At 49.0% G+C, this 13996-nt stretch overlaps 1 protein-coding gene across 1 annotated transcript in view; it reads left to right on the top strand.

Moving 5' to 3' along the window:
• Window positions 1–13996, top strand: part of LOC118534997 (thyroglobulin) — a 104993-nt gene that overhangs the window by 51208 nt on the left and 39789 nt on the right. Inside the window, exons 14-18 of the mRNA XM_036091135.2 lie at window positions 367–543; window positions 1860–1971; window positions 4193–4272; window positions 4976–5119; window positions 12048–12110. Of these exons, the coding sequence (XP_035947028.2) occupies window positions 367–543; window positions 1860–1971; window positions 4193–4272; window positions 4976–5119; window positions 12048–12110 (576 nt within the window). The remainder of the gene's footprint in view (window positions 1–366; window positions 544–1859; window positions 1972–4192; window positions 4273–4975; window positions 5120–12047; window positions 12111–13996) is intronic.

Below are 13996 nucleotides of genomic sequence, written 5' to 3'. Positions count from 1 at the left end.
TTACAGTCCTGTGGCCTCTGGTCTGAAGATCCCAACTGCCCCTGAGATGGTCCTGGGTAGATCCAATGGAATTTTGCCTCTCTCCTCCTGTATTTCTGTGTGTACAGCTCACTCTTCACCTTCTTAGACTTTGCCTTTATTCAGAGCCATATGGACTCGCTGTTTGATGCACAGTCCTCTCCCCAGCTAGCAGAATCCCAGTATTTTTTTGGGGGGGGTGCTTCCAGATTTGGTATTCTTGACTATCCTGGGCCTCTGTCCTCCAAGGAGGAATCCCTACCAGGCATTTCTTCCCGGTAGGTCCTATGAAGGTTCCTTTCCTGCAGGCCTCCCAAGGACTAAAACCCATTGCTCTCTTGCCTGCAGGCTGTATCCAAGAGCCCTCTTTCTGTCAGCTGGTGGAGATAAAAGACAGTGCACCCTTGTATTTCACCTGCACCCTCTACCCAGAGGCCCAGGTGTGTGACGATGTCATGGAGTCCAATCCCAAGGGCTGCAGACTGATCCTACCCCACAGGCCAAAGACCCTGTTCCGGAAGAAAGGTGAGTGCTTGGTGGGATCTGCACAAACTGCATTTCCAGTGGGCTCCTGACTCTGTGGTTTTAGAAATATCCAGATTAGCTTATTCTTCTTTTTAAAATTAAAGTTACTCATGATCCTTGTAGCAATGTGAAACCATTTAGAAACACATGAAGCTGACGATAGAGAATAATCCTGTTCTACACTCCCACTCCTTAATAAAAGCCACTGTTAATGCACTTATCAGTTAAAATTCCATTTGGCTCTATATTACAGAAAATACCAACAGTGGCTTTAACAAGATTGCAGTTGATTTGTTTCCTCAGAGGACATTAATGACACTGGTTTTTTTTGGGGGGGGGAGTGTCTTTTTCCCCTTGTGCAGCCTCCATTTCTTCCAAGATGTTATCATTCTTCATTTACTGTTCTATCTGTGCTGGATATTCTCAGATATCTGGTGACCCTTGATTTTACACTCAAATATAAGAAAAGTGTCCAGAAGCTGATTGGGAGACTTGGAGTATGTGGTGAGAGCTTGCTGACTTGGTGTTTCCCTGTAGGATAATCTAGTTCGGCCACCCTTTGTGGAGTCCCTTAGGTCATTATTTTTAGGTCCTTCCTGTGCAGGAATCTTATAATATCTGGCCCGGGGTCATGAACCTGGCTGTAATTGGTTTGGATGCCAAATAAGATTGGAAGATGAAAGTCTCAACCTTCATCATGTGGATGAACTCGAAAGAATCCCCTAGTTTCAGTGTATGACTCCCACCATCAACTCCACTTGGTACACCCAAGAGATCCTCTCTTTTTTGTCCTCTCCAGAGAATAAACCTTCCACCTTCTTCTATGGTGGGGAGAGGGCACTCGTCCACTATGCAAAAAAGAAGAAGCCATCTGGAGACCCCATTGCTTCTTAAAGAGATTTCCAGCCTATCCTGGTTTAGTCCACCTTTATCCCAATGATGCCAATACTTAAACTTTTGGGGATTCCAGAAGGTGGATAGGGTTGTTTCTTCTTCTTCCCACAGAAAAGTTGAGAATTCAGCTTTCTTAGGTCTACAAAGTCAACTTCTTACTCCTCTGTGTGCTTTCTAGATTCCAGAACTTCGTTGCTCCATACCTTCTTCTATTTTCTTTATCCTTGTGGGTGTGAGCCTTTACAAGATTCCCCTTACTGTTATTTTAGTGAGATTTGGGAGGAGAGCAGAAGTGTGTGAGTTTAATATGCCATCTTTAATTGGAAGCTCTCAATCTGGTGTGTACACCCTTACCCTCATATTTTCATGGATACAACAAATTTCTCCCTAAATAATATAATTTCTTTCTTCCCCCTGTGTAGTTTTACTGAGAGATAAAGTGAAGAACTTCTACACTCGCTTGCCGTTCCAAACACTGACGGGGATTTCCATTAGAAACAAAGTGCCCATGTCTGAAAAATCCATTTCCAATGGGTAAGCTACATCCGTCCCTTCAAGTATTTATTATTAAGATTTTTCTACGTCCATAAAGACAGTGACTTAATCTAAGTTAAAGGCACATACCTAAAAAACTGCAAACCCAAAGCAAAGAGTGAAAAGGTCATGAGGAGGTGACCATACCTAAAAACCGTGGCTAAGTTACTGATACGAAACACAAAATTTAGCCCTGAATGTCAAGTCAGCTGACACAAAAGGGAAACACTGACCCATGTCTTATTAATTAGTAACAATTATCAAGCACTGTAATTAACTGGATCAGCCAAGACTTACTGTGCTGTATGCAGAATCTAGAGAGCCGGTTGAACTTTTAACAGGATCACAAACTTATAAGGACTTTTAATTTGACTTATTATTTTTAAAAATATGTTATATTTAGCTAGTTAGCTGTGATTTAGATGTTTTAATTGAAAGTGACATTTCTGTCAGCCCAGTCTATGGATCTCACCCATCAGAATCACCAAGAGGACTTTTTACAAACCACATTCCTGGGTCCTTCCCTGGACTTACTGAATCAGCATTTCCTGGGATGGGACTCAAGAATCTGAATTTTCAGTAAGATTCTCCTCCTGGTGATTCTTTTCTACTTTAGAATTCGAGAGTCATTCGAGAGTCATCCACCCACCCATCCATCCATTTATCCATCATCCATCCATCCATCCATCCAGCTAGCCAGCCTTTACCCAATAGGCATGTGCTATGTTTTATGAATTAACTATGACCTCTCCCTGTGAGGGAGCTACCATATACCAGTGGAAAAGTCTGACATGGGAGTGGGAGCAGGGGAGATCATTCACAGAGTTCACAAAGTTTTTACAGTCCTGTGGCCTCTGGTCTGAAGATCCCAACTGCCCCTGAGATGGTCCTGGGTAGATCCAATGGAATTTTGCCTCTCTCCTCCTGTATTTCTGTGTGTACAGCTCACTCTTCACCTTCTTAGACTTTGCCTTTATTGGTCTATGATCTATTGGTCTATGAAGTGTTGTTGATTTATGAAAGTGTGTCATGTTGCTAGTGTTGAAGATCTGCTTCTGAAAATGAACTTAAAAAGATGCTACAGGATAGATTGTCTTGAGATTTGGCGGGGCACCACCTGTGATGATGGGACAGGGTTAGAGAAGGAGGGGTGGAACCAGGGATCGGCCTGATCCTGGTGCTGGGGACTCAGAGAAGGGTGGTTCCATGGGAAAGCACCTCATCCAGGCTGGAGTTTAGCATTGGGCTTCCAAGGAAGGAGACCAAAGTGATGGGTGGGCCGGTGGGCGGATGGGCAGGACTCTGGGAGAGGGAACCATGGGGCAAGTGGTCCACAGGCATCAGGGCAGAGATGCAGTCAGCACTGGAAAAAACTGCCCAGGACATGGAGGCTTTATCCACTGGGATGTGACTTGGGTTCAGGGGCTCCTAAGACAGGGCAGGAGAATGGCAAGAACGAGGCAGGGTCCCCACCCCGAAAAGGAGCTGAGGGGTTGAGTGAGCTCTCAGGAGTCAGGAATGAGTGATGTGATCAGAACTGGGACATTCGATCAGGGTGAGAGAAATTAGAACGGAGTCCAGGAGCACTGGCTTGGAGCCACTACGTTTCTCCAAGGCTGGTCCTAGAAGCTGAGGTTGGGGTCTAGCAGCCACACCGAGTTATTAAGGAAAGTAGGTCCTGGGATGGGGCCTGGATGTGCTGACCCAGCAAACAGGGGCACGTTCTTGGAGTGTGATTAGCCGACATTGCAGAGCGGACATTGAAGGAGGCTGGGTCAGGGGACAAGTGCAGGTATTTGCCAACAGACACCTGGCTGGATCACTCCAGCCATACGCCCATGGAATCCCCCATTTCTGAATACGCCTTCCCTACCACCTCTTCCTTTTCCCAGAGCCCAAAGCTGGACTTTCTCCCAATCTGAAAGGATTGTAGGGGCATATTCAGGACGCTAGGTGAGCTTGGCTTAGAGACTGGCACATAACAGGCAGAGAATAAATGCTTGATGGATGAATGAACCAATAAATGAAGGAGGAAAGAGTCGAATTCTGTTTTCAGAAGGAACTTCAAAGCTAGGAATCCACTCATGCATACTGGCCAAAGCACTCCCACTTTCGGTAATCATGAAGAAAGGAGCCCCTAGAAGTAAGAATGACCGTAACTCAGTAGGTCGTGGGCCACCCGCACATATCCTCTTGCCCTCTCTTTCTGTTCTCACGCCAGCTTCTTCGAATGTGAACAGCTGTGTGATGCGGACCCGTGCTGCACCGGCTTTGGCTTTCTCAATGTTTCCCAGTTAAAAGGTAATAGTGATAATAATTCTGCCTGCCTGTGTGCAGCTCTTTGCAGCCTGAAGAGCATGCTCACACCTCTGGTCTTCTTGTGCTGGATGGGGGGGGGTGTGATCCTTGTTCACAGATGGGAAGTGGGGGCGGGGAGAGGGGAGGTTGCTAATCACTGGGATAGCTGGGACAGCTCCTGGCCCACTAGCTGGGCACCTTTTCACAGCACTTCTGCCCGGCTGAAATGGCCTCCTTCCATACTCCTGTCTCATCTAAGACTCAGCTCAGGCAGCTGGGTGGGATGAACTCTGGATCCATCCATATGACCTGAGTTGAAAACTTGATTCAGTCACTTCCTAGGGGTGAGATCTTGGAAAAGCCACTTAATCAAAGAGCCTCAGCATCCCTCATCTGCAAATAGGAATACATATGCTATCCCCCTCATGCTGTTGCATGAGGATCAAGTGATATGATGCAAACAGAGCCCTAGCCCAGTCCTGGGCATGTGACAGGTGCCCCAGGAGGATTAGCTGCCTCCAACCCTGTGCTCTTAGACCAGAAGCTCATTGCAGTACCACATTTTTCATCAGTGGCTAAGATCCCGCCTAGAATGCAGTAGAGTACCCCAAATATCTACTGGCGAATGAGTTTGCAGAATTTCTCTCATTCAGATACAATCTTCCATCATGATTGTTTTCCTCATCCTGGTTCCTCTTTGCTCCAGGAGGAGAGGTGACATGCCTAACTCTGAACAGCCTGGGACTTCAGACATGCACTGAGGAAAACGGAGGAGCCTGGCGCATTTTGGAGTGTGGCTCCTCTGACACGGAGGTCCGCACCTATCCCTTTGGATGGTACCAGAAACCTGGTGAGTGACCCGTCCCAAACAGCTGTGTGGCATCTTTAGTCATCCATTTCCCAACCGCATATTAGGATGATGTCCTTGGGCTGGGAAGTAGATTAGCCGGGATTCATTGGGTACAAGTGACAGAAACTGATTCTATTCAATGTAAGCAGGAAAGGAATTTATTAGAAAAGTCTGCTGATAGACTCAAAGGAAAGATGACTCACTAGGTCTCGCTAGGTCAGTGACATGAATGTATTCAGCAGGAAGGGATGGACACGTCTCCAACATCAGGTTTTGGTGGTTATAGTCAAGCTTTAAATTCAAGGGAGAGAGTTTGGCCCAGCTTGGGCTATGCATTCTCCCACTGCCAGAGGGAGGGTGGGGAGGCTTGGGTGACAGTCCCAGCAAGATTGGATGCACTGAGGGAGAGGAGGGTCCCCAAAGTATAGTTAAGATGATGCTGCTGGCCAGGGGAAACCAACAGCTGTGCCCTCTGCCAAGGTCCCTAGTTTTTTGAAACTCGTCAGTTAATCAGGATAATGGGACACATGACAGTTTCAGGGAGGGAGAAGGGGGCAATGTACATTTGACCACATAGGTGGAGGTGGGATGTCAGGGTCAAGGCAGTGTTGTGTCAGTGTGGGTACCTCACACACCTGTGCTGATTATATGCCAGCACGTTTTAGGAGCTCAATTTGAAATTGGTGAATGAATGAATGAATGAATGGTCTGCATGGTGTGATGGAGAAGCTCCTGTACTCAAATGAAGAGATAGTAGTATCTTCCCAGATCTGCCATCTACTGTAGGTTTGTCTTTGGAAAAGTCTTCCTTTTCCTCCATTTCTCCGTTGGTAAAACCATGAGGGAGACTCACTCCGGCCCTATCGGCTCCTACCGTCCAGTGTGTATGGGTATGGGTACACCTGAGGTACAGCGGGGAGCTGCATGGAGACTGGTCATCCTCCCCTTGTGTCCCAGAAGCAAGTTCATAAAGATGTCTCAGATACAAAGAGATTGAAAACCCTGTCTGAGTAGGTGTCCATTGAAGAGGCTGAGCTGAGGTTCATTATCTCCAATCTCTCCTACTAGTGGCTTCCTCCTTAGTTTCAGAGTTGATGATAGGACAGATGCTGGCCCTGCTGGGGCACCTGCCCTGGAAATGAGAGTCATGGGATGTCTGGCTTGAAGGAAACTTAGAGATCCATAGCTTTGATCTCTGCACTCTTCATGTCTCCCAACACAACACGTTGCCCAAAGGAGGGAAGGAGAGGAGAACCGATAGGACCCATGCATCTGCTGTGTGTCCACATGGGTGATGTGTCCCTACTCGTGCTGGCGTTTCTCCATGGGTGTATAATTCACTAAGCATGACGGCCTGTGGAGTAGGCATTATTTCCTCCTTTTCGAGATGAAGAGATGATGGCATAGAAAGTTGAAGCTACTCAACCAAACCACACAGTGAGAGTCAGGTTGCAAGCCCAGAGCTCACAACCCCAAACTCGACTTTCCTCCATTTCCATGTTGCCTGGCAGGTCTTTGATATCCCATGAATGATCAGATGGGAAAGTGTCCAGACCCTTTGACTGGTTTTCTCCTAACTCAATTAACTAATAAGCAATTGACTAATACATTGAAAAAAGTAAAATAAAACTGACTAATAAGCTAACAGACCAAAACAGTCAGTGGTTTGGCCTCTGGTTCCAGAGCCATATCCAACTTGAGGGGCCAGGGGTGGGCTTCTTGGTGGAATCTGGCTCTTGGTCCTTGTTCATGAGCCTACTAATCCCAGAGGCATTCCTTGGCTTCAGGTGAGATTTATTTCAAGTTAATTATTAGCAGGCTGAATGGAATCTTCCCTGCTGATGTCTACCTTGAGCATCCTGTGACTGATCCTTGATCTGAATTCACTCAGGGTTAAGGTTATGCTTTTAATTTTATTTTAACATCTTGATTTATTTTAGGAAAGACATTAGGGTTGTATGATGAAAGAGCCTCACTGGGTTTCTATTTAGAGAAGAATGTGCCATATAGGCTTTCACTAACTCACAGGGGCAGGGGAGAAGTGAGTGCCTGCTGAGTATGGTGGCCCAGCAGGAGACCCGAGGCTAGCTATGGGTATTGAGGGGGCTTCGAAACAGAACTCTTACCCTCCAAAACCTCTCTGCCCATCTCTCTTCCCATCCCTCTTCCCATTTCCTCATCCCACCAAAGACTGAAAAATGTCATTTTCTGTCTTCATATTGCTCAGGGCAGAGTTGGGTAAAAAGAAGCTTAAGAAATAAGTCATTTGTTCAGAAAGATCATGGGAATCAGACCAGAGTGTTACAACATCATGGCAGGAGTTGGCAAGGCAAAGAACACAAGGTGCTCATTGTCCCGACTCGTTCCATCTGTTCTGTTTCTTTTCATCTGACGGCACAGACCACTAGCTTTTTCCAATATATATTTTGTGGGGTCAGGCTGGGGACTCAGAGTTCTGTCCAGAAACTCCAGGCCAGGGGATTAAAAATTCCCAGTGGTACTCTCTTTCCGTGGACACTGACTGAGCATGGACCATGCCCAGGGACTCTGGTGTTACCAATCCAGCCTGCATTCATTGGACTCTTCTGGTATGGCTGGCTGGATAAAACATTCAGAAGCATTAGCTTGTCTAATCCTCACAACCACTGTTAGATGAAAGGGAGGTCCGGGGAGGTTAAGTCACTTGCCCCAGCTCACCCAGGAATCGTGTCTTATTCACCCAACTGTATTCCATAAAGACTGAGTCAGTCACAAGGAACTAGGTCTGAGTTCTGGCTCTGTCATTTGCCTGCCTGTGCCTTAAAGGGTGCCTGGGACCCCAATCTTCCCCTCTCTGTCAGTCCTGGCACATGAAGCATTAGTTTTTACAGAAAAATTCTTTGCAGGAATTTCCCTAATAGACTTTGCCCTTGACTCTGAGCCATGGCTTGGCCATTTGGTGTACTGACATCTATACTGAGCGTTTACCACAGGGCCCTGACCAGGCTCCAGGCTGAGAGCCAGAGACAAGAGGCATAACATGGGTCCTGTTTCTGAAGAACTAGCCCCGAGGAAAGAGAAAGGAAGTGATACTCACTGAGTTCCTACCGCACATCAAGCGCTGTGGGAACACGAGAGGCAGAAGGTGCTGCCTACAGAGGGATCAACTGGGCCGAGGAGGCAGATGTGAGAGAAACAGAACACCTCTTCAGCCCTAACTGTGTCACAACCAACTCTAGAGTGCTTTCCCCCTGTACGAATTTAGTTCCCCCTGTGAAGCTGGCTCCATTCCTCTCCCCTCGTGAGGAGATAATTATTCTCTGTGTAATCAGAGAGCTACTCAGGGATGTGGCCAGTGTTCCTGTGGCGGGATCCACCTGGGGGGGGGGGGCTGCTTCTGGAGCACAGGAAGGGTTATGCAAAAGAGGTTCCAGGGCAAGTCTGGATGTAGATGAAGGAGAGCTGGCTGAAGGGAGCGGTGGCCGCCGTGTGGGGACAGGCAGCAGGCCGTGGAGGTGGGGTGCGCCATGGTCTGGCCCTCACAGCCCTCAGGCCTTCAGAGACCTGCTCGCAGGTAATGGGGCAGTCTGCACCAGGCTGCTCGCAGAGCAAAGGCCAGAGCTTAGCCTCCTGGGACCCGGGAGCAGGGAGCGCCAAGAGCGGACCCCAGAGAGCCCACGGCAATACCCTATCTGATTTTGCTGTCCACAGTGAACAGAAAGTTCCATGTATCAGCTCAGAGCTGAGGCTCATGCTGAGCAACTGTGTATGCAAATGAGGCTGTTTGCAGCCCCTTCCCGGCAGTAGGACCCAGAGAGCAAGCATTCTTAGCATCCAGGGTGGGAGTAGTGGGGCCCTGCTCTGTGGTCAGGCAGAGCCCCAGAGCCCAGGGTTTTCTGGAAGGGGCGGGCCTCTGGGGCATTGGTACCTTCCTTTTGCTCTTTGAAGACAACTAGGGCTGCCCATTCTTTCTGCAGCTGTGCATGCCCTGCAAGTGGGGCAGGGTCTCTGGTTTGTTTATAAAGTCAAATGTCGCTTCTAAAAAAAAAGAAAGCCAAAAAACAATCAAAGCCACATGGTTCCTGCCCTCTGCTAAGCAAATGCACTTGGACCTTGTAGCAATTCTAGATATAGGAACATAACCTGGGAAGGAAATGAAAAGCCCTTCTAATTATGCCTCCGTGCAGTCCTCGTCGAAGGCATAATTAGACATGTAGGTGGGGTACACAACGGTCCACTCTTCATCCTCACTCGCCTCCTGCCCCCAGCTCCTGCCTGGTACTCTGCACCAAGCTGCCTCTAGGCACCGGGCTGGCATTTTGCAGCAACATCTTCTTTAGTCCCCAAGCAACCCGATGAGGCAGGGCCTGTTGTCACCCCCGTTCTGTGCTGTGCTGGCCAGTGTTGCACAGGTGGCAAGGGTGAGGGGAAGCCCTGATTCGTGGTGGATGCCACTTGTCGTGGTGTAAATGTCCCCACCACGGCGATTGTAGGCTACCGACTTGCTCTCTGCCTCATCCCAAAGGCACAACCCTATTAAGAAGTACTGCCAGAAGGTGAGGAAAGGTAAGGAAAGCAACGGCAGTGGAGTCACATGACCCGTTCTCTGCTGAGATGAGCTGCATGGCAGGGCTCCCCAGAATGAGCTCTGACTCACCTAAGGCTTCTGTGATGTGAGACGTTTATATAGTTTCCGGTGATCCGTTAGTACAATAAAATACACTGCGTACTATATGTATCCCATATGTATTCTTTACACTACAACACGACACAGCACAACACAATATAATACAACACACTTGCATAAACATCTCCTTTGCAGGCTGCGCTTACTTTGAATTTCAAGATGCATTTCCAGAAACAGAGTTACTGGGTCCGAGGGTGAGAACATTTGAATGCCCTTGATACGGATGGTCTAATGGTTCTCTGAAGACTGCACTAACTCTCAGGACCTTTGCTCTGAGAACCACTCTCTTCCAGGAAAGACAAATATTTCAACAAACAAACCAAGCTGGCCCGCTGGGTGTAATGGCGCATGACGGTGGTTAGTAGTTCTGAATGTCGCCTGAGGAGCTCACAGAATCTTGGTTGACAGAAACCAGAGCTCAGTCATTCCCAAAGTGTGTCCTTGGGCCAGCATCACCTGATCACTTGTTAGAAATGCCAGATCACAGGCCCCATCCAGGACCTGCTGAATCAGACACTGTGGGGGTGGGGCCGGCTCGGTGTTGCTACCAAGCCTGGGAACCAGAGCCTTAGAATGATGCCTGGAGGGAGCAGGTGTTTCCAGGCAGGTGGAGCCATGAAAAAAAAAAAAAAATACAGTACAACTGGAGGTTCTAGAACTGAGAACGGCTGGGTCATAGCTCACCTGACCAAAGTGAAGAAGGCAGCGGAGGGGCGGCCCTGTAGGGGCCAGAACAGAGCATGACTCTAATCTGAGGCTTGTCGTGGAGGCAGACGAGGACAACGGACACAACGTGGCAAAGTGTGTCCCTGTGGAAGGGCAATGTCAAGAGCGAATAACGGCCAGCATTTATTGAGTGCCTACTGTAAGCCAAAGCTTTACACGTAGCAACTCATCTAAACCTTACAGGTCTGACATACATATTGTTGCAACCTCTATTTTACCGACAAGGACACTGAGAATAGGGAGGTGAGATAACTTGTCAAGGTCACACAGAGGGAAGCGTCCAAGCCAATGTTGCCCTGGGCAGCTGACCCCAGAGCCCCGCCCTTGACTGCTGACCACGCCCCCTGCAGCTGGGCAAGCGAGGAGATTCTGTGTGCACTCCTTAGTTTGGGCCACTGGGAGAAAATACTGATGGAGCTTAGATCTGTTCAGTACGGGGAGAGTGAGGGGAAGAAGATAGTTAGCACTTACGGATCACCTACTCAGTACGCCTGGTTTCTCATTTAATTTTTTTTTTTTTAAAGATTTATTTATTTATTTGAGAGAGCGAGAATGAGAGAGAGAGAGAGTACATGAGAGGGGGGGAGGGTCAGAGGGAGAAGCAGGCTCCCCGCCGAGCAGGGAGCCCGATGTGGGACTTGATCCCGGGACTCCGGGATCATGACCTGAGCCGAAGGCAGTCGCTCAACCAACTGAGCCACCCAGGCGCCCCTTTCTCATTTAATTTTTTACAACATCCTCCTTTTGTCAATGCTGAAACTAGGTCTAGAAAAGGCAGATGACTTGTCCCTCCACACTGTTTCTAAGTGGTACACGGAGATTCAGGTCAGGTCTGTCTGTGCTCCGAGTCCATGCTCTGTCCACCCCACCATGCTGCGCACCACGAATACCCACCACTTACTGAACTCCTACCCCGTGCCTGGCACTGCATAGTCTCCTGTCATCCCAAGGTCATTCTCAAGGTAGATTGTATTATCCTCATCGTGCACATGTGGAAATAGGCTCAGAGGGGTTAAGTGCCTTACCCAAGTGAACAGAGTCAGAAAGTGATGGCCATCAGCACGTGTGCTGTCCCCCACCTGTCCCCGGAATGTGGCAGGACTGCACCTGCTCACCCCCAGCCTCGCTGCTGGCTTTGGTCAGTGACGTGTGTGCACATGAGGTGTGTCCCTTGTAGGCAGAAGCCATAGAGCAAGAGCGAAGTTTGCTGTGTTCTCTTTCCCTGCTGCAGTGTTGTGGAAGCCAGGGGCATGGTGGAGCCCTGCTCCACGTGGGGCCCCAGGGCGGATGACACAGAGCCAAGCCCCAGCCCACCTGCAGTGGACACTGGGTGTGAGGGACAGACTCTCCTGCGTGGTGGTGGTTTTAAGCCACTGAGATGTGATTGTCACCTCACCCCAACCTAGGCCATCCTGACCGATTCAGGGTGACAGCCTGCCTGCCTTCCAGGTCCAATTTCGCCATCACCACCATGAACCCCTGTTAATGCCTTTGAGGGTGTAGGGGAGCTAAAAGGCTGCCTCTTCTTCTTTTCAGTTGCTCAGAATGATGCTCCCAGTTTTTGCCCCTCGGTGGTTCTGCCTTCCCTCCCGGAGAAAGGTAAGCACATGGTCTTTTCCACCCCTCTGATGAGGGAGCCACCTCACTCTCCCTTCTCCTCCTCTTCCCTTTAGTTTTGCTCAGTGGTGGATAGCTCGCACGGCCCTCTCGCCTTCATTAATTCAAGCTCCTGTCAACCGCACACAAGCATAGATAGGGCAATGCCGGCACCACGCCCATTTCACAGATGAGAAAACCGGCTCCCGGAGAATCAATGCCTTGGCTGAATAGTGCAATCCACTGGAAGCAGAGGAGGGTTTCGTCTGGTTCCTGCACTTTTCATTCCAAGGATTGTTCTCCCCCGGTCCAAGAATGACTAGACCTGTACCGTCCTGGGGCAATGTTGAGAATGGTGGCACTTAGGGCCCCAAAGGATAGAACTAGCTATTTCTTAATGCAGAGGAGAGGGGGCTCTCAGCCCTCAGCCCACTGGGTGGCACAGGGCCGTCTGAAGCAGGGCACCACCCCCGGGAGCATGGCCCGGACTGAAGCTGCCTCCCCAGCCTGCACATGGCACACGGCCCCACCACTGCATGTCCTGTCTGGTCACGAGGCAGCAGGAAGTGCGGGGCGGTGGGGCGCACTGGGCCGGTTCTGGAGGGCGGTGAGCTGGGCTCAGGGCAGGCGAGCGTGGGCCTCGACGCACATCCTTATTCTGCCTTCCCTAAGTCAGGAAATGACTGCAAGGGCCCAAGCGACAACATTAATTCCTGTCCTGTGACATGATGTCTGCGGTGCTTCAGACTATAACCTGTCATTATAGTCCTGGCTGAAGAGACAGAATATAGCTTGTGTAGGAGGGAATCACTTGGCCAAGGCTGTGGCTAAAAGTACAAACATCCTCAACAACCCGGGTTGTGAGTTTCTTCCACCCAGTGCAAAGAGCTAACTTTGGAGAATATATGCACACATGGGTATTTTTTCCTGCACATTCTATACAGAATTATATCTGTGTCTAAACACTTGAAGACTTTATGTCTAGGATTTTGGGTGCAAGCACCATATGTGTATGATCTGGTGGCAGCTTTTTGAAATGCTGGGAGGTGGGAGTCACCATTTGCCAAGTCATGGATGGTGGACGGGGGCGCTTAGGGTTGGTTAACACACCCAAGGCCAAGCAGTGAATATATATCCCAGCCAGACTCTGGTCAAGGTTGATACCGACTTTTATCAAGATAATGTAAAAGCAATTGGAATAATCAAATTGTCCCCAAAGATTTATGGTTTTAAAAAAACCCAACTGGTTCCTTGCCTCACCTCTACCCCCTGCCATTTCTGCTTCCAGAGGCTACCACATTTAACTTTTACAGCTGGTTTTTCTCATTCTGGCCTCTCCATTTCTAAATAACACAGGGATCCTGCTATTCCTTGATTTGTCCGTCTTGGAAGCGACTGTTGAGTCCCTGCCTTGAATGGGGGAAGACTTGGGGTTCTCTTTTATCGCCCTTTCCAGAGTTCCCCTTCATCTGCAACATGTAGTAATGTCAAGACTTGAGGTCGAAACAAGAGTATTACTTATTCCATCCACGTACATAGGGCTCACTGGGGAGCCCGGAAGTGCAAGAGCGACCTCTTATTCCCATTAGCAATCCCCGTGTGTGGGCGGCTGACCCTCCTGTTTCAGCCCCATGTTCCACCCCTGCCTTCCATGGTACCTTCTTGGGCTTCCTGGGGTGCCCGTGGAGCAGGCAGGTCAGTCCGTACTCTGCTCTGCAGGCACCCGGAGTATTAACTCCTCCTCGCTGACAGGTCCGTCAACACACCTCCCTCTTCTCCTCATTGAAAATGTGTTCAGTTCCTTTATCTGCTGTTTGCTCATTCTTGTTTTTGTGTGTTATCTTTTGCGGGTTTAGTCATTTTAAATCCCTTTACTTCATTTTGTAGGA

This window comes from Halichoerus grypus, chromosome 5 (genome assembly GCF_964656455.1).
Source record: "Halichoerus grypus chromosome 5, mHalGry1.hap1.1, whole genome shotgun sequence".
Lineage (NCBI taxonomy): Eukaryota > Metazoa > Chordata > Mammalia > Carnivora > Phocidae > Halichoerus > Halichoerus grypus.
This window is presented reverse-complemented; position numbering and strand designations above follow the sequence as displayed.